Source organism: Oryzias latipes, chromosome 17, assembly GCF_053564925.1.
Source record: "Oryzias latipes strain Hd-rR chromosome 17, Olatipes_Hd-rR_3.1".
Lineage (NCBI taxonomy): Eukaryota > Metazoa > Chordata > Actinopteri > Beloniformes > Adrianichthyidae > Oryzias > Oryzias latipes.
Window position 1 is genome coordinate 30,041,111 of NC_136253.1, and position 20,064 is coordinate 30,061,174.

Sequence of the window (20,064 nt, forward strand, 5' to 3'; positions counted from 1 at the left end):
AGTACCACATTAAAATGTACAATTTCAACTCGAAATGTCATTTCCTCCTCAAAACTAGTTTGTTTCCATCCAAAAAGTGCCCAAATATTTACATTTCAAGCTCTCTTCCTCCATTGTTTTTCCTTTTGTTTATGTTTTCATTGATGTTTAATGGGGGCAGTAATTATCCGTTAGATGGAACAGCAAAGTAGCTGTAAGTGGTCCATGGCTATAATGGTTGTTTAGCCTATGTGCATGTATCCCCCCCCCCCCCCCCCCCCCCCCCCATCCCTCATAACTTATCCCCCCGTGAGATTTCCCCCTCCCAAGTTTTCCCTGCTTCTGTCTTCCAGCTGCTGAACCAGAGAGTGATATTTACATGCGCTTTATGAAATCCCACAAGTGCTATGACATCGTCCCCACGAGCTCCAAGCTGGTTGTCTTTGACACAGCGCTACAAGTTAGTACAAGATTCTGATCTGGGCTTACGGTGCAGTTTTTCGTCTTCTGCCACTGGACGTCCATAATCTGTGCAGACAAAAACGTCTGAGGAACGCTGACACTTCTCCTTGGGTAGTTTGCCTCTGAGCGGTTTCCGTCAAGTGGTTGAGTAAATACTCCAAAAGCTGTTAAACAGTAATCCAACACCGCTCGGACGCCTTTGATGAGCAGAACTTTAACCATAAGGTCACAATTTTAAGGTGAAGAAAAGTGGACTACAGGAATGATGAGCCTGAAGTTTGGATTTTCTCAGCCTAAGCGTCCAATCTTTTTGCTTTTTTGTCTCCCAAAATATTTATTTGCGATCATTTGTAGAGCTGCAAAAGAAAAGTAAAACTTTGAATATTTTAATAACATATTTAGATTTTGTTGGTCATAGGGCTTTTAATGGATTAATAAACTGAGAATCAAGTTGACCATTTTACAGGATAATTGACTTTATGAATCACTGATGAAGAAATCACATGTTTTAATGTAAATTTGATTTTATTTTTGTTGCTTTTGTAGGTAAAGAAAGCCTTTTTTGCATTGGTGGCCAACGGTGTGCGAGCTGCACCGCTGTGGGACACGGAGAAACAAAGCTTTGTGGGTAAGAAACCTAATTAAGTTGTAAATTCTCCATCAAACTAAAGAAACTGATTATTTGGGTGACTTATAAATAGTTGACCTAAGGAAAAAGGATCGTTCTTTTCTTTTTAATAAAACTTTGGCCCGCCTGATGCTAAAAACCCTCATGGAAGGGAAATTGTTGTGGGCCATGAATGAAAACCCAAGGAAACGCAGTGTGTTGGTGGTCACGGTCACTGGAGCTTGAAGATGAAGGTCTGTATTGAGACGTCGTCATTGGAGCGGCTGTGAACCATTAAGGACGGAAGTCGGTTGTGTTTGGAAAACTTGTTCAGAGGCCTCGCTGGCCGTCTTCAGCTTATCTGGCGTCAGGAGAGAGCCCAGCATTGAACCAGATTTGTTGTGCTGAATAATGAATGGCAGCTCATTGTGAGGATGAAGCCAGGGGGAGTCAGTTTTGAGAACCTCACCCACGTTCACCTGCACAAAGCCTGCAGTCTTGGTGCTTGTCGCTACCCAATCTGTGGCAGAAACTCAAAAATAACCCTCGTGTGTAAATGTTACGTGCAAGATGAACAATTTGAATGAGATTAGCTCCCGGTAGCATATCCCAACAGTTTAGACTTATTTACGATTGTCAGAGCCATTTAAACACTGGATAACTCCATGTTCAATCAAATTTATGCTTTCCTCAACAACAGAGAGCTTCCTCTGACCGAATTACAGCGCCATAAAAAAAAAAAGTTTTTTATTTTTTACATGTTGACAATGGGAAAGGAGGACATTTTATCTGGCCTCCTGCATCCACATAAGGCGTTAGTTCATCTGTTAACAGAGTTACTTAAGTGGCGGTATCCTAGTACACTGGGGAGTAAACTCCCTTCAAATTAAACCCAAGAGGAAGAAAAGATCGAATAGAGCGAGCCGTGCAGTCCGACTTTGCACATGCCCAGTAAGAAAGGTGCATGCCTTTTCCTTTCCTTTTTTGTCAATGGTAAAAAAATGTTGCCATTATTGTAAGCATTTTAAGAGGTAGTTGGTATTGTTAACATCTCGAGAGATACCGGTTGGTGCTTCAGCAAAAGTAGACGCTTTTCGCGAATGCGTGAAACCGAGGAGGTAGCAACAGTGCTGTCAGTTTACAGACGGTTTTCATTGCAGGTATGCTGACTATCACAGACTTCATCATCATACTGCACAGATACTATAAGTCACCTATGGTGAGTACGCTTCTGGGAAAAGGTTTGCTTCTGCTCCTTTAGGATTACAAAGTTGTTTTTGTTTGTTCAGGTGCAAATTTATGAGTTGGAGGAACACAAGCTTGAGACCTGGAGAGGCAAGTTCCCATAGCCATATTGCATGCACACTTTAAGCTTCTCATAGTCTTAAAAGTCATAAAATTCCTGCTTCACAGAGGTTTACCTTCAAGCAACCTTCAAACCGTTGGTTAACATATCACCAGATGCAAGGTACTTCTGTTCTCTTTTTTTTTTCCTGTGTATTTGTCTGTAATTGTGGTTGACCTTTTTCTGTGTGCTTCCAGCCTTTTTGATGCAGTCTACACCCTCATCAAAAACAAAATTCACCGTCTGCCTGTCATTGACCCTGTCACAGGGAATGCACTTTACATCCTCACACACAAGAGGATCCTCAAGTTCCTGCAACTGTTTGTGAGTCCAGATCAGCACACGCCAGTCAATTGTTGAGTCATTTGAGGATTTATAATAAGAGTTGAGGCCTTTCATTTTTGCCCTCAGTGTTAATTTTTTTTGTTGCCCCCTAGTGGTTGACGTGACAATGTATGGGTTAAAATTAAGGACCGCTTAAACTGAATGAAAAATCAGATTGTTTCAAAAATCTTCTTCTTTCTCTTTCGGCTTTTCCCATCAGGGGTCGCCACAGCGAATCATCCTTTTCCACCTCACTCTATCATGAACATCTTCTACCCTAACGTTAGCCAACTTCATGTCCTCTGTTAAGACATCCATATATCTCCTCTTTGGCCGTCCTCTTGCCCTCCGGCCAGGCAGCTCCATCTCCAACATCCTTCTACCAATATATCCACTATCCCTCCTCTGAACATGTCCAAACCATCTCAGTCTGGCTTCTCTGACTTTGTCGCTAATGCAACATGAGCCGTCCCTCTGATGTACTCGTTCCTTATCCTGTCTAACCTGGTCACTCCTAAGGAGAACCTCAACATCTTCATCTCCGCTACCTCCATCTCAGCCTCTTGTCTCTGTCTCACTGCTACCGTCTCTAACCCATAGAGCAGAGCTGGTCTCACCACTGTCTTGTACACCTTTCCTTTGAGTCTTGCTGGCACTTTTCTGTCACACAACACTCCTGACACTTTCCTCCAACCGCTCCAACCTGCCTGCACTCGCCTCTTCACCTCTTTTCCACAATCCCCATCACACTGAACTGTTGACCCCAAGTACTTAAACTCCTGCACCTTCTTCACCTCAGTCCCCTGTAACCTAATGCTTCTACCTTGATCCCTCTCGTTCAGATTGTTTCAAAAATAGACATTGTTAATTAGAAAAATAAAATAGAAAACTTAAAAAATCTAGCCACAGGGGTTGCAAGCCAGTTGCCTCTGTGCCGGTCCCAAGCCCGGATAAATAGAGAGGGTTGCGTCAGGAAGGGCATCCGGCGTAAAAATTGCCAAAATAACCATGCGAATCATCCACACCACTTTAGACATACCGGATCGGTCGAGGCCGGGTTAACAACGACCGCCACCGATGCTGTTAACCTACAGGGTGTCGGTGGAAATTTGACTACTGTTGGTCGAAGAAAGAGGGGAGGCAGAAGGGTCCGTGGCCAGAGAGAGAAGGGAAAAGGCAGGAACATAGGTTTGAGAATAGGGACTCTTAACGTTGGCACAATGACAGGGAAAGGCAGAGAGCTGGCAGACATGATGGAGAGAAGGAAGGTAGATGTACTGTGTGTGCAGGAGACAAGGTGGAAGGGCAGCAAGGCACGTAGTATTGGAGGAGGATACAAACTGTTCTATCATGGTGTTGATAGGAAGAGAAACGGGGTAGGAGTGATTCTGAAGGGGGAGTTTGTAAACAGGGTTCTAGAGGTGAAAAGAGTCTCAGACAGGATGATGAGCCTAAAGTTAGAAATCGAAGGGGTGATGGTGAATGTAGTCAGTGGGTATGCGCCACAGGTTGGCTGTGAGTTAGAAGTGAAGGAGAGATTCTGGAGTGAGTTGGATGAGGTCATAGAGAGTTTTCCCAGAGGAGAGAGAGTTGTTATTGGAGCAGACTTTAATGGGCATGTTGGTGAGGGCAATAGAGGTGATGAGGAGGTGATGGGCAGGTTTGGTGTTAAGGAAAGGAATCTGGAGGGACAGATGGTGGTGGACTTTGCGAAGAGGATGGAAATGGCTGTAGTCAACACTTACTTCCAGAAGAGAGAGGAACATAGAGTGACATACAGAAGTGGAGGTAGGAGTACTCAGGTGGACTACATCCTATGTAGACGAGGTCATTTGAGAGAGGTTAATGACTGCAAAGTGGTAGTAGGAGAGAGTGTAGCCAGACAGCACCGCATGGTGGTGTGTAAGATGACTCTGGAGGTCAGGAAGAAGAAGAGAGGGAAAACAGAAAAGAAGACCAAGTGGTGGAAGCTACAGAATGAAGAAACTTGTGAGGAATTTAGGCAGAAGTTGAGACAGGTCCTGGGTGGTCAGGATGAGCTTCCAGATGACTGGGAAACTACAGCAGAGATTATCAGGGAAACAGGTAGGAAGGTGCTTGGTGTGTCATCTGGAAAGAGGAAAGACGGTAAAGAGACTTGGTGGTGGAATGAGGAAGTACAGGAATGCGTCCAGAGGAAGAGGTTGGCTAAAAGGAAGTGGGATGTAGAAAGGACTGAGGAAGGTAGACAGGAGTACAAGGAAGCGCAGCGTAGAGTGAAGAGAGAGGTGGCAAAGGCCAAACAGAAAGCTTATGATGAGCTATATGACAGGTTAGACACAAAGGAAGGAGAGAAGGACTTGTACAGGCTAGCCAGACAGAGAGACAGAGATGGGAAGGACGTGCAACAGATAAGGGTGATTAAGGACAGATATGGAAAGGTGCTAACAACCCAGGAGAGTGTACAGAAAAGATGGAAGGAGTATTTTGAGGAGCTGATGAACGTGGAAAATGACAGGGAAAGAAGGGAGGAAGATGTGGTTGTTGTGGAGCAGGAAGTAGCAGAGATTGGAAAGGATGAGGTTAGGAAGGCTCTGAAAAGGATGAAGAGCGGAAAGGCGGTTGGTCCTGATGACGTACCTGTGGAGGTATGGAAGTGCTTAGGAGAGACAGCAGTGGAATTTCTAACGAGGTTGTTCAATAGGATTTTAGAGAGTGAGAAGATGCCCGAGGAATGGAGGACAAGCGTTCTGGTTCCGATCTTTAAGAACAAGGGTGACACGCAGAACTGCAGCAACTATAGAGGAATAAAGTTGATGAGCCACACAATGAAGCTGTGGGAAAGAGTAGTGGAAGCCAGGCTTAGGAAGAAGGTGGAGATCTGTGAGCAGCAGTATGGTTTCATGCCCCGTAAGAGCACCACTGATGCCATTTTTGCTTTGAGAATGTTGATGGAAAAGTACAGAGATGGTCAGAAGGAGCTGCATTGTGTGTTCGTAGATTTAGAGAAGGCGTATGACAGGGTGCCGAGGGAGGAGCTGTGGTACTGTATGAGGTCGTCTGGAGTGGCAGAGAAGTATGTCAGAGTAGTTCAGGACATGTATGAGAGAAGTATGACGGTGGTGAGATGTGCTGTAGGTCAGACAGAGGAGTTCAAGGTGGAGGTGGGACTACACCAAGGATCAGCTTTGAGTCCTTTTTTGTTTGCTATGCTGATGGACAGGCTGACAGACGAGGTAAGACAGGAATCTCCCTGGACAATGATGTTTGCAGATGACATTGTAATTTGCAGTGAGAGTAGAGAGCAGGTGGAGGAACAGCTAGAGAGGTGGAGGTTTGCTCTGGAAAGAAGAGGCATGAAGGTCAGTCATAGTAAGACAGAATACATGTGTCTGAACGAGAGGGATCAAGGTAGAAGCGTTAGGTTACAGGGGGCTGAGGTGAAGAAGGTGCAGGAGTTTAAGTACTTGGGGTCAACAGTTCAGTGTGATGGGGAGTGTGGAAAAGAGGTGAAAAGGCGAGTGCAGGCAGGTTGGAGCGGGTGGAGGAAAGTGTCAGGAGTGTTGTGTGACAGAAGAGTGCCAGCAAGACTCAAAGGAAAGGTGTACAAGACAGTGGTGAGACCAGCTCTGCTCTATGGGTTAGAGACGGTAGCAGTGAGACAGAGACAAGAGGCTGAGATGGAGGTAGCGGAGATGAAGATGTTGAGGTTCTCCTTAGGAGTGACCAGGTTGGACAGGATAAGGAACGAGAACATCAGAGGGACGGCTCATGTTGCCTGTGTTAGGGACAAAGTCAGAGAAGCCAGACTGAGATGGTTTGGACATGTTCAGAGGAGGGATAGTGGATATATTGGTAGAAGGATGTTGGAGATGGAGCTGCCTGGCAGGAGGGCAAGAGGACGGCCAAAGAGGAGATATATGGATGTCTTAACAGAGGACATGAAGTTGGCTGGTGTTAGGGTAGAAGATGTCCATGATAGAGTGAGGTGGATTTAAATAAACCCCTTTTGTAATTTCAGCTAAACTTTATTCATGTTAATTATATTTGTAAATATTTTTTGGTTGTTGGACCGGATGGAAAAGAAAAGGAGGGATGAAGAGAGAGGGATGACAGATAAGGGGGGGGTAGAAGGGTGATTATAGTAGCGAGGGTAAGATCATGAAGCGTCAGAAAGCAACGAGTTGCTGGAGCTTTATAATCACAACTGACAGGATAAGATGCATGAACAATCTGAAATGGGCGGGGCCTGTCCACACACACACACACACACACAAACACACCTGTTTGCTCCAAAAGTGTTCGCACACAAACAAGTCTACATGGACATACTACCACTAACATTCACACACGTCTACTTATGCATTTAGACACACGTGAAACATTTCATCCAGACACGCAAACTGTTTGTGCAAAGGTGAGATAGCACCTGTGCTCCAGGGAGTGTTTATGTTCTTCTGGGGTGGATGATGGAATGTAAAAAGAGGGAGAGAACCCAGCCACCCACCACCAAGGCCCCCACCGCAGCAGCGGCAGCCGGGACCCCCCCAGCACCCGCACAGCAGCGGGCGGGCGAAAATATATTTTAAATGTGAACATTTTCAGTAGTGATAATGCTTCTCCAAAAAGGGATGACTCGAGCACACTGTGTTTGGAGCGGAAGTGACGTCTCCATAACCTTTCACCCGATGTCAATCATGTCCCAGTAACCAATGGGCACAAAGCCCCGCCCCCACATCAAATCAGGTTCATATCCAAAAGCGAAGTCAGAATTGAAATCGTAAATCAAGGACTGAAAGCAAGAAGGGAGAGAAGGGAAAAAACAAAAGTTTAAAGTAACTGCAGCTGTTACAATCGTTTTTGTTTTTTCCTTGTTTTAAATTATTCATTCAATTTTACAATCTGGTTTTTCATTCACTTATAGTTGATCCTGATGTAACTTCATAACAACGCCGTGACATCTTGTTTTTAATGTTGTTGTTTTTTTCTGTCCAGATGTATGAAATGCCAAAGCCAGCTTTCATGAAGCAGACTCTAAGTGAGCTGGGAATTGGCACGTACCACGACATCGCTTACATTCACCCAGACACCCCCATCATCAAAGCGCTTAACATCTTTGTGGAGAAGCGCGTGTCGGCCTTGCCTGTGGTGGATGACTCAGGTGAGGAACTCAAACCTGCAACCCTAATGATTAAAGACCCACTCGGATAAAAGTCTTTCTTTGTTGTATTTTTCTAATGATGAAGAAAAGTAACCATTTAATCAGATGGTTGTCAATCAGGAACAGATGAAAAAATCCAGATTGAAAATGATTGTATTTGTGACCAGTGAGGTGGTAAAATAGAAAAACGTACATTAAGTACATATCATTTCCAGTGATCTGTGTTAAAGATACATTTTCAGTTGAATTTGAGTGTTGCACGTTCACATACGGAGCGGAACTCCGGCTAAGGCTCCGGAGCGCTTCGCCTCATGTCTGACTGCAGGACTCAATTATAAAGCTGACGTGCCTTCAGAGCGCTGGCTGTAATTGTGGAGAAAAGGCGGTGAGCCGGTGAGGCGAGCATCGCCAGCAGGGGGCAGGCGTGAGCAGACAGTAGAAACAGAACAGACTGGGATGTCTTTCTTTGTTGGCCACACATTAAACTAAAGGAAAATAAGGGAGACTTTTCCAACAGATCATAGAGCTTTTTGTGGAGAAAGATTGGCGCATGGACTCAAAAAGTTAGGCCAAACATGGTTTTATATCTTTGTTTTTTTAAAATAAAATGGGCGTAAGTGGAAAAAATTTAAGTTAAACTATATTTTAGGCCCAAAAGAATTATTTTATTGATCGTTTTCACAGACATTTGATAGCACTGATTAAAGCACCAGAAATAGTTACTGAGGCTCAAAATTAAATGTGTGCTGAACACATCTGTATTATACTTTAATTTCTATACAGTATATATGAATAATTTATACACGAGAAGAGTGTTCTATCCATGTCTGTAAAAGAAATATTCTCAGTTGGACAAATATGTTCTTGCGTGTATCTTATATTCTGTTACCTTCTGTTGGATGAATGCTGAAATATTCAGTTCTTGCAATTGTCAATCTGACTCCAGAGGAGTCTGTGCCTCACCAGCCATCAGCCTCACCGCACGCCACTGTTTGTGACGTAGAAAATATGCTGCTCGGCTCCATTCTGATGCATCCACTAACAGCCAAATAGATCTGTGTACGTCTTTGTTTTCCTCGTCCATGCTGGCATCTGGCTCCAAACGGTACAGCTGGAGAACTTTGAACATTTTTGTTGCGTCGGTTAATGTCGGGAACGCTTTTAAAAGAGCTCAAAACATGATCAGAGTGGGTCTTTAAACGGCTTTACATTTCACGGCTTTCACATTTCCCCCATCAGTAAACACTTGTTTTCTTTACCTGCAGGCACAGTTGTGGACATTTACTCAAAGTTTGATGTGATTGTAAGTTTGAAGTATTTTATGAGTTTTTAACTTGTTCTTTTGTTAGTTTGTTTTAACTGTTTTTTGTTTGCAGAACTTGGCTGCAGAGAAGACCTACAATAACCTGGACATAACCGTGACGCAGGCTCTGAAGCATCGCTCCCAGTACTTTGAAGGTGTTGTGAAGTGCCATAAAATGGAAACAATGGAAGCCATTGTGGACAGAATAGTCAAGGCTGAAGTGAGACACAAAGCTGTATTGTGCATGTCCTTAGAACGGATCCACGGCCGGGTTTTATCTGCTTTCACAGCAACGTTTTCGCCTTCTTTTCCCAGGTGCATCGGCTGGTTGTGGTGGATGAACGTTCCGGTATCCAGGGCATCGTTTCTCTGTCGGACATCCTCCAGGCTCTGGTGCTCAGCCCTGCAGGTATAGATGCTCAGCATTGCTAGCCCAAACTCTCCTTCTGTCCTGGACCCTGAGCTCCTCTGTCCCTCCATCTTCCCTGTAAGTCTGTTCCAGGTAGGGATGGAAACAGTTTGACTTTTAGCTGCTGATTGGCTAAAGAGGCTTGGTGTGTGTCCCGCGTCCTGCTGGGTGTCGTTTTGTGCAGCAGCGTTGTGCGGAGATTTGCATCCATTCTGGAAATGAATCTTTAAATAAAAATGCTGCTTTTTTTTTTACTAGAATAAATGAATAAAACATAGATGAGGTTTTCAGAACACAATATCTTTTATTAAAGTATTTTGAAATAGAAAGTAGAAGGTCTGATTGTGTTAAAGTCTCTTCAGTTTGGTTGCACTGTTGCTGGTTGAGTGCATTTTTCCTCTGTGTTGTGAAACCACGGGGATCACAGCTGGAGTGGACGGAGCGATTGATTTCCTTTGAGCTGCTTTTGTCGCTGCTTTTGTTTGCTGCAGAAACGTCAATGTTTGTGTGCACAGTGGAGGAGCATGTAATCTGTTAAAACGGCCACTCCTTCAGATTTTCTTCTAGAGGAGAGTGTTTGTTTGTTTTTTGCTGGTTTTTTTGCATATAACAATTCTCGCGTTTGTGGAAAAAAAAAAATGTGATCTTTTGTTCCAGTTTGAAATATCATCTCAAACTAAGAATTAAAGCTGATGTACATTGTTCCCTCGTTTGTCGCAGGAGTTATGTTCTAAAAATAATCCCCCAAAAGTCTGTTATTTAGTCATCTTTACTGCTTTTACAATAATCCTAAAGCTGTCAAACCCCTCACTACACACGGCATACACTTTTCAAAACATTGTCACACTTTTCTCTCTTGTTTAATCTCTAAGAGTTCAAACCTTCCTAGAAAAAGAAGTCGAGTTTTAGAGAATGTAACTGATGGAGTTTTAGGGCCACCAAAAAAAAACAGTACAATTTTGAGATTTTAAGTCGTAGATCCACGAGAAAAAAACTCGTAAATTTAAGAGATTAAAGTGGAGGTGAGCATACAGAGCAGCAAACGAACGCCGCGCAGCAGCAGAGCAGACCGACTAAACTCAATGGAACAGGTGAGCTAAATGTTTATTGATAAACTTCCAAATGTCTGGAAGCTCATTTGTTTGATTTATGATTTATTAAAGTTTTAGTTATTGATGGGTGGTTTGCTGAATCTCTGCAGCCCGATGAAGCCGTCGGGATCCCTGCAGCTGTTCACTTCAGTCCTTTCTTCCTCCACCAAAGACCAGATGTCTACGTTTGTGTGACGCTTCCGTCCGAGGAGGAGCACTTTTTTGGCATTTTCAACGTTCTAAAGCTAATATAACAGACTATTTTCATTCCTCTTTATTGTTTTATGCTGAAACGGGACGCTGTATCTTCAGGAGTGGGCGTATGTAACACTGTTTACATCCGCATTGGTGTTCAGATGACAGGTTCATGACGTAAGGTGACAGATGAACTTCAGGGTGTGTGAATGAGAAGGAGAATAAAGGCTGCAGCGGTTCTCTGCACCCAAACGTGTCTCTGAGCTCCTTATCATATGAAACTCCACTTTACTGACACCGAACCCCGGAAACACTGACAATAATCTGATTTTGAGTCATCAAAAGGTTCAGAATTTCTTTTTTAAATCTATCCGGAAATAAAGCTTCACAAAAGGCTCACAAATTTCATCTTCAAGCTAGGCTCCGATAAACGGACAACTTTGGTGTATTTTTTCTCGTTAATCTATGACTTTTAATCTCGTAAGTTTATGAGAAAAAAACTTGTAAATTTATGAGATTTTCTGTCGTAAATTTACGTCTTAAAATCTCGTAATTTAACAGTTATGACTTTCTTTCTCGTAAATTTACGGCTGAAAAGTAGTAATTTAAAAAAAAAAAGTTGTTGTTTTTTTGTAAACTGGCCCTAAAACTCCGTCGTAGAAAACAAAGATCTGCTCGCGATCAAAGATCTATCTGACAATCTCAATGGATTCTGTAGAGGAGATTGATTAGCAGTGGTATCCAGCCAATCAGGATGCAGACCACAGTGCGTCATTTAAAAAAAAAAAAAAAAAAAAGCATGCAAAGTTGTACTTGAAGGAGGGGAACCACTCTGTTGGGTGATGAACAGGGGCAAGTAATGGACTCTGTCCCTGTGGCACAACTTTGTGCTTTTTTGTGGGTTTCTGTTTTGTCATGGTCAACCTTTTTTGTCAGCAAAGTCTCTGTAGACTGTTCAGACGTGGCTGCTGTCTGGTTTGTCGAGTATTTGTGAGGAATGGTGAGCCGGCAAGAGCAGAGTGCATGTGGGACTCATTTACATTTTAAACACCCACTTTGATGAGAATAATGATTTTCGCTTTAACATGATCTTGGGGCATTTTTCTGGTGCTGGAGGACAATATATAAGAGAATTATGCTCATTATGTCTTTGTTCAAATCGTTGTGAATCAGGATAAAATGCAGTTGGAAAAAGACTGTATTTGTGATGTCAAATACCAACAGTTCCGCCCACAACTCTGTCACTCTGCAAAAGCTGACGTAGAATGGAAAGTGGATCATTTACAGCCATCAATACAATTATTTGAGTGGTTTTTTTTTGCTTTTTGTGGGAATTACCAGAACGCCTGAAAAAACAAAAATGTTGAAGAGTTATTAAGTCGTTTTTACGATGTGGGCAAAAAAGCAAACCAGCCAAACATCAAACTGAATAATACATTTAAAAAATGTTCAAATAAAACAAGTAGCCACCCCGTATCAAGGATAAGCTTCATTTCTCCAAAGGTGGCTGTGAACTGCAGAAAAATCCATAACCGTCAGACTTTTCTGTGCAGAAGTGGCGGTCTGGCTCCGATGTTGAGGAGAGTAAACAGATCGGTCTGTTTGCAAAGCTTTGGCTCCAGATATTCATGAACATTTGACGTTTACTCTCATCTTTTGCATTGACTAATGATCATGTCAGTAAATCCATATTCTGTCACAACGTCATTGCCCTAAATGAGGGTTTACTTTCTTATTTTTTTACTTTCTTTCTTGCATCTGGGTGTTTGTCTAAGAGGAAGTGATAAACTTAAGTGAAGGGTTTGTTTTGTGTGGAGTTAAAAATCCCTCCGATCAGTTTGCAGCAGAGAAAACATGGCACTCAGGGATTTATTAAGTAAAGCAAAAATCAGTGTGGGATTATGTGACTTGATAGCGTCTTTATGCTTTCATTCACAAAGGCTTCGTCTGCTCAGAATGCTACAGGCACAGAAACCTTTGAAACTCCATTTTTTTTCCTTTTCTTCCTGGAATGGTACATTAAAATAAACTGAATGGTGACAGGATAAAGGTTGATTATATTTTACACTTTTATATTCTGTTAGAAATGTTTTTGGAGTTTAGGTTTGACTTTAGTAAAGGACTATTTGTGCACTTTGATCTCAGGTTTACTGTATTGACATTAAAACACTGTAAGTTATGGTCTTTTATGTAAGATCTTATCTAAATCCCAACATTGGTGATGATTCCAACCTTTAGATGCCCACTTCCTTCCTCTTTTATTTTCAAAGCGTTTCCAGTGGTTTTTGTAAATTAGGATTATGCTGTTCTTAGCCAAAATAAAAAAAAACTGTCATTTTCTTGGACATAGTTTTGCAGAGCAGCAGGAGTTGATTAGTTGATTTCTGCAACAATTGGAGCTATCCAGCCGTACAGCGTAGAGCCAGAACCCGGCTCCCACGAGGAAAAACGATGACGTACATGAATCTTTTTGTCTGCAAGCAGATGCATCAGAATGAAGCTTGTGGCCCGCCTAACGGATCTTCTATGTAACATACTACACTTTTTGTCTGCTCCTGATTCACGACGGTTTGAACAAAGAAAAACTCAGAAATGCAATTTTAAACTTCATTTTCTTTGTTTATGTTCTCTATCATCTGAAAAATGCCACAAGAACAGGTGAAAAACGGCAAAAACAGGGTTTTCATCTGTCTTAAACAAAAACCCTTCAGAGCTGAATCCATCTAATGAGTTTCTTCTCTGTCGTTTTCTCTGCCTCAGATATCAATAAGGAGGAGAACGTGACTGAATGAGGAGGCGTTCCATCGTTTTACCTAGTGGAGTCAGTGAAGTCAGAGGCTGAGCGGAGCCGTGCGGAGGTCCCGCTGACCACCAGAGGGCCGCGGAGTTGCTGGAGACCTGCACAGTCGCGTCCCGCGGACCTCTGCAGCGAGGGTCGACACTGATCAAACACGCAAACATACAATTCAAAATGCAGTCAAACAAGTTTATGCACACACGCTGACCGAGGATGGTCCGACGATGACGAGGAGGAGGAAGAGGATACAGAACCTTCAATGGCAACAGAGCGGCACCACCCCTGCAACTGTCATTAAAGACTCAATATTGATTGGTGCTCAGTCTTTATTGTTGCTCTTTCATCAATACAGCTTTAAATGAAAGTTTTCAAACAACAGCATTGATCTGAGGAGGTGCTGATGGAACATGGACGCCGGTTTTTCTTTTTTGTGATTTCAAACGGTTAAAAATCAAGGATTTCTACAGGTTCTGATGAGCAGAGCTCAGGGGAAGCAGAAGTTTTAGAAAAGATTCTTTTAACTAAGAGCAAAGGTTGCGGTTCTCACAGATTTGTTTTCCAGTCACTGACTGCACAAAGGGTTTATTTTCTTTTGTGTTAAGATATAGATTTTTTTAATAGAGGTATAATGCATTTCTACCTTTTATTTTCTGTGGTTTTCATGCTTCAATGCTGTCAAACATGCAAAGTGATGTGTCCTTCAGCTGTAGCTCCACGTTGACTCATCTCATCCTGTTGTTGCTCTCCGTAAAAAGGGTTATTTTTATGAAAGTGTGAATACGTTCAGAGAGACTGCAGTTTAAAGTTATTTTTGTAAATATGTTGTGGCAACATGTGTAGTTACGCGATACTTTCTATCAGATCAACATGTACTGTAAATGTGCAAGCATGAAAAGCTATACTTCAGCAGAATGAATGTGCATTTTGTTTTACTTTTTCTATTTTTTTTTCTGGCTGCAGAGAAATAAAGACACTGAATGTACAATGGAAGTACTGTTTTTTTAATTTTTTTTATTTCTGAAATTGACAGTTGTGGAAACATTTCAAGCTGAAAATCCACACTCTTTATAAACCAAAGTGTGAAATTCCCTTTGAGGGCAGCAGCTGGATTGTAGGTTTCTCATCCTTCTTTTGCTTCCTGAGAACTTCCAAGTCACATTTAATCAAGTTGCCTAAAGAAAAGAAATACCTATTATGCATATAATAAAAGGCAATCATTTGTGGAGTCCAGCATTGATGACAAAGACACATCCATATTGATCCGTCTGTTTTTGAAAGCATCTTGAGACCACATCTAAATCCAGCAGCAGGGTGTCATGGCCCCTCGGATCTGCTGTGGAATCCGACACCAGAAATGTATCAAGGCTCTTGAAAAGAAGAGCAATGTATTACAAATTTGGGCATAAATTGAGAAAATTTTAAATGAGGTCATATAAACACTGAAAGAATTGAAAGTCGGCTGTGACCTCCCAAAGCTCAGTTTTTCTTTGTTGTGCTGTTTGGTTTTGATTGATTTAGAGGAGCTCAAATGGAGCAGAAGTTTAAATCTTTACTGTGACAAACAGGATTCTACTAACAAAGCGCTTTGCGGGTCCTATCTGAGCTTTTAGCACTTACAGTTCATTTGATTCTTTTAGCACTGGTGCACAAACGTTTACTCGAGCTTTCTACAAAGTCTGTGAAATTGTTAGGTCAACCCTTGTGCTATCTTAGATGACCCGATCCTTACATTGACGTGTTCTCCCTACCATGACAAAGGTGGATAAAAGTGGAAAGATTTCATGTAATCCATGGACACCAGTGAAGATCACAAATCATTGAAGAAAAAAGGTTCAGCGCACTGTCTGGTGGGTCTAGATGACCCAACTCCCAATGTTAAAGTGCTTAGGATTATAGCACAAGGGATAAACAAATACTTCCATCACAGTTACTGCAGTCTAATCTGATCAAATTTACAGACAAAACTAGCTTTTATAAAATGATGCCAACTTTATTTTTCAAACTTAAAATTACCTTTGTGCTATCCTAGGGACTTTAACATTGGGAGTTGGGTGAAGAGAAAACAATCCTGTTAAAAATATAAAAGCTGAAATCAGGCTTTTCCTTGCAAACAGTGAGACTACTCATGTGAAACCGATGGAGTTTTTAAATCTGCAGCAGGTTGGAAAGAGTGAAGCTGGAAATCTCATAAATCAATGTGTTTAGATTACTGAGGCACCAACAGCAGCTGATTTGATGCAAGAAATTAGTTAATCTGGCTTTTATAACTCCTAAAAACAAAAAAGTAAAAACGCTGTAGGAGTGAATCAATTTTAAATGATATTTAAATGTACTTCAGAAGGGAATTAGATTTTTAAAAACAAATTTATAATGTCTTGCTTGTGGAAAGTTCCTCTTTTAAATTTGTTTTTCAAATTTATTTATCACATGATTTAGGAATGAACAGAATAAAAATGCCGGCTTCCATCTCTGGGTTATTTTATACTTTGGTATTAAATTAAGCAAAATGATTTGTATTTCCAAATTTACCAAAGCACTTTGCTGCACTCCCAGCCTTTCACAATAAAATACAATGAAATCTGAGAGCTTGGCGTTTAAAACATCTGTTGAGAAAAAAAGTTTAAATATGCAAAAAGTAATGCTTTTAAAAATGTTATTCAGTTGCCAAAGAGGAGAATTCAAAATGAGGAAATCTTGTTAACCTCAGCTTTGCTGCCTGTCGGGAGCACTCCACTGTTTTCTGGAAAAAGAAGTTTACATATGCATGAAGGTGTTTTTTCTTTTTACAATTTAATTCAGGGTTTTACTGCATTTGCAAAATGTAAAAGTGGAGACGCTCTGACCTGAGAGCTGAAGGAAAACCTCCTGTCACAAAAACTCCAGGATTTCTCAGAGATGTCTTAAATACTCTCCTCTCCAATAACTAGATTGTTACACAGCATCTGTCTTAAGTTCTTAAGTTCAAACAGTCAGATCAGTTCTGTTTTTCCTGCTTTCAGAAGCTGTCGCATCCACACTCTCCTCCTGTTCTCCATCATAACACGAGCTTTAGATCTCACCCATGGAGAGAGTGCTTTGCAAAACACAGACGTGCCTGGCTGTAAGCTGCTGAGCTCTGAGCCCTGAAGCCTTTTATCTCCTCCTGGCATTCTGCCCTGAGGATATTTGAGAGCAGGGATGGACAACTGCATCCACTGGAGGAGTCAGCTTGGAGAATCTTCTTCAGGCTGAAGGAAATCTGAGCTGATTCATCTTTTTTATTTATTTTTTGCGTTTTGAAGTCCGTGAAATCAGATGATGGATTATTTGGAAGATAATAATTTCCTGCCTTTTTTGTTGCTGTAGTTGCACATATTGAGAATAGTGTAGTGTGTGCTTTGGAGCCACAAGGGGACACTGTTAGACACAATTTAAGAGCCTCCCCTCCTCACTGAATATCTTCATTCAGTAGAGGGATTAATAATTTCTGAGATGTGCAATTTATAACCCCTTTTGTGGGAAATGGATAGATTTGAGCAGGAAGTTTTTAAGGAAGTAAAGTTGGTTTAAAATGCGGGGTGTGCAGATCTGATGGACTTCCTAATGAAGGGTAAAACCGGACCAGGCCTCCTCCTGGTAATCTGCTTTGATCTCTCAATCTCCCTTGTGATCTCCAGCGCTGGGAAAGCCTCTTCTACACCTTGTATCCCCAAAAGTAAAGGAGGGAAAGAAAGCCCCCCCCCCCCCATCACTGCCCATCTTCCTGACTTCACACCCACACTGGACTCTCTTTTGAAAGTGCAGGACTTGATTTAAAATTCCTCTTCAGAGCATGTCACGCATTTTATATGCACGGTGAGCGGGGAGATATGGGGGAGGGATTGGGGGTGGGAGGTGGGGGCCTTCAGTCCAAATGAACTTCCCCTCACTGTTGGCCTCCTCGGGGATGTAGCTGCACACCACAAGCCCGCTCCTCACTCCTCAATTTCTTGCACCCACTCAGCTCCTCCAACATTAGTTTTACTGCATCATGCCTTGTGCAAATTCCACGGAGCAGCGAGAGGGCTGCAGCCTTTGAAGACTAGTGTGATCAGAGAAAAAGGCAGGGGGTGTACAAAACCTGGCCGCAGGGCATTTGGGGTTTTTTTTTTTTCTTTGCACTTGTGTTTAGCAGCGAGGCTGACAAGTGCGGCGTTTGGGGACAGGCTTTGAAGTCTGGTGGGGCGCGGCTCGTGCCTGTGCACCACCATCCTTCACGAGAAGACTGTCACTTTGACACACAATCAGGCTCACACAAGTGTGATGGATAACATATAATCAAAGGAACACAGTTGATCCCCTCCTCATCACCTAAACATCTGCTATTCTCTTTCAGCCTCGCTCTCAAGGAGGAAAAACACAACAGAAAGAGCACACAGCATCAACTTGTATCTGATTAGCTCAAGAAGTCTGGTTTATTAGGAACAAATATGATCCTGCTAGCTTATTGGCAGTAAACAACATAACACAGTACACTTTTTTAAGTGCTACGGGGTTTGCGATTATGGACATAAAAACAGTAGGCTACAGCAACAAGAGTGCTACATTCACATATGCACAGAGAATATATCAAAATTACAGTATATTGCTGTTAAGCTGTTCCTATTCCTGCCTCTGCTTTTTCACACACATCACTACACTCCAAGAGCTGTTTTCTTATAAGAATTGTGTTTATAGTGAGGATTGAGACGAGTCTGACAGCTTTTTACAAAGACCAAAGTGAATGTGATATAGTAGGACAACACAAACACAAAACAACCTCTCCAAGCTTGAAGTGTTTTTCATGAAGCTACTGCTAAATTACAGATCGGTTTACTTTGGTTTCCAGCTTTCTATAGGTCTGTACTGTGAAGTCGTGGCAGTTGAAGCTGTGGGTTAAATTGACAGTATAGCAGCCATAAGCCAATATTAACACAAAACACAAAAATTTATTATCTCAACATCGCTACTATAGCAGCCAGGAAATAACCGAGTTACAGTGTGATTTAATAGATAAAAAAGAACGAGAAAATTAAAAAGGCTGAATTTAATGAAAGCACTGTTAAATCTCTGTGATCTTGGTACCTCGTAATAAATAGGAAAGTCAGCTTTATTGATGTTACTTTTTCCTCTTCTAGTCTGTTATAAATATGAGTATATGCTGTGAATGTCTGTTGCATTTTAAACTGTCTTCCATCCATGCAGCAAAAAAAAAAAAAAAAAAAACAAAGTTTGAGAGTTTCTTAGAAATAAAGTCAGCTCTACATAGACAACTAACTTTTACAATGAAATATTTTGGAGCATGTACGTGCTTCCAAATTTTTCCATCAGCCTGTAACACAAGACAAACATCAATAAAACAGGATGGGAGGAACAAATCAATGGCTGGATGCATCTGCAGACAGGGGAGGAGAGTGTACACTCGCACACTCTTCAAGGATGATCTGTGGAGAAAACGCCGAAGCTGCATGTTTTACATGAGGAAACGCAGACATCTCAGGTTCCAGCGCGCCGGACTCTACCTTCAGTCCTGCTTCTGTGCAGTCCGCTCGGTCACATCCGCCCACGTCTGGTTCTCCACTGAGTCTTTGTGGGGCCAGGCCAACACATGTTGGCAGGGTAACCCCTAGAACCTGAATGAACCCAATCAATCTGACCACAAATGGACTCACGAAGAAGCAAAGAAGATGCAACAGGCTCGTTTTTTTCTTTTTTTAGCTCTGTGATTGTTAGACTTTTATATAAATTACCAATGTGGGTGGTCTGCTTTGCATTTCATTGCCTGTGGAATGCACTCTTAGACTCTCAGAGTAAAAAGAAAAAAAACAACCCAGAAGGAAACACAGGGATCAGCAAAAAGAAATTTTTTATTCTTCACATGTGGTTGAGCAGGACAGACCCAGATATAAATATATTGATGCGACTGGGAGGCTGGCAGAGGGCCTCCGAGTGTGAAGAGTGTGCGAGTGTACACTCTTCAAGGATGATCTGTGGAGAAAACGCCGAAGCTGCATGTTTTACATGAGGAAACGCAGACATCTCAGGTTCCAGCGCGCCGGACTCTACCTTCAGTCCTGCTTCTGTGCAGTCCGCTCGGTCACATCCGCCCACGTCTGGTTCTCCACTGAGTCTTTGTGGGGCCAGGCCAACACATGTTGGCAGGGTAACCCCTAGAACCTGAATGAACCCAATCAATCTGACCACAAATGGACTCACGAAGAAGCAAAGAAGATGCAACAGGCTCGTTTTTTTCTTTTTTTAGCTCTGTGATTGTTAGACTTTTATATAAATTACCAATGTGGGTGGTCTGCTTTGCATTTCATTGCCTGTGGAATGCACTCTTAAAATTGTGCGGTTATACTGTAAAAGCCTCAGAATACAAAATGTGCTGGTTATTGTGCTTCCTCCTTTCCTC

General features: G+C 42.1%; 1 protein-coding gene across 6 annotated transcripts in view; it reads left to right on the forward strand.

The window, feature by feature from the left end:
* The window catches only part of LOC101160591 (5'-AMP-activated protein kinase subunit gamma-2), a 31,939-nt gene extending 17,302 nt beyond the window's left edge, over positions 1-14,637 (forward strand). For 4 of the 6 annotated variants that reach the window (XM_004079263.5, XM_011486876.4, XM_020711114.3 and 1 more), the window contains 11 exons: positions 333-439; positions 988-1,069; positions 2,209-2,267; positions 2,338-2,383; positions 2,462-2,516; positions 2,591-2,717; positions 7,692-7,857; positions 9,123-9,160; positions 9,234-9,380; positions 9,476-9,569; positions 13,616-14,637. In XM_004079263.5, coding sequence (XP_004079311.1) covers positions 333-439; positions 988-1,069; positions 2,209-2,267; positions 2,338-2,383; positions 2,462-2,516; positions 2,591-2,717; positions 7,692-7,857; positions 9,123-9,160; positions 9,234-9,380; positions 9,476-9,569; positions 13,616-13,647 — 953 coding nt within the window. In that variant the 3' untranslated portion in view covers positions 13,648-14,637. Of the gene's footprint in view, positions 1-332; positions 440-987; positions 1,070-2,208; positions 2,268-2,337; positions 2,384-2,461; positions 2,517-2,590; positions 2,718-7,691; positions 7,858-9,122; positions 9,161-9,233; positions 9,381-9,475; positions 9,663-13,615 lie in introns of all 6 variants that reach the window. The other 2 variants (XR_910464.4, XR_013650686.1) reach the window with 1 other exon arrangement.
* The last annotated feature ends 5,427 nt before the right edge of the window (positions 14,638-20,064 follow it).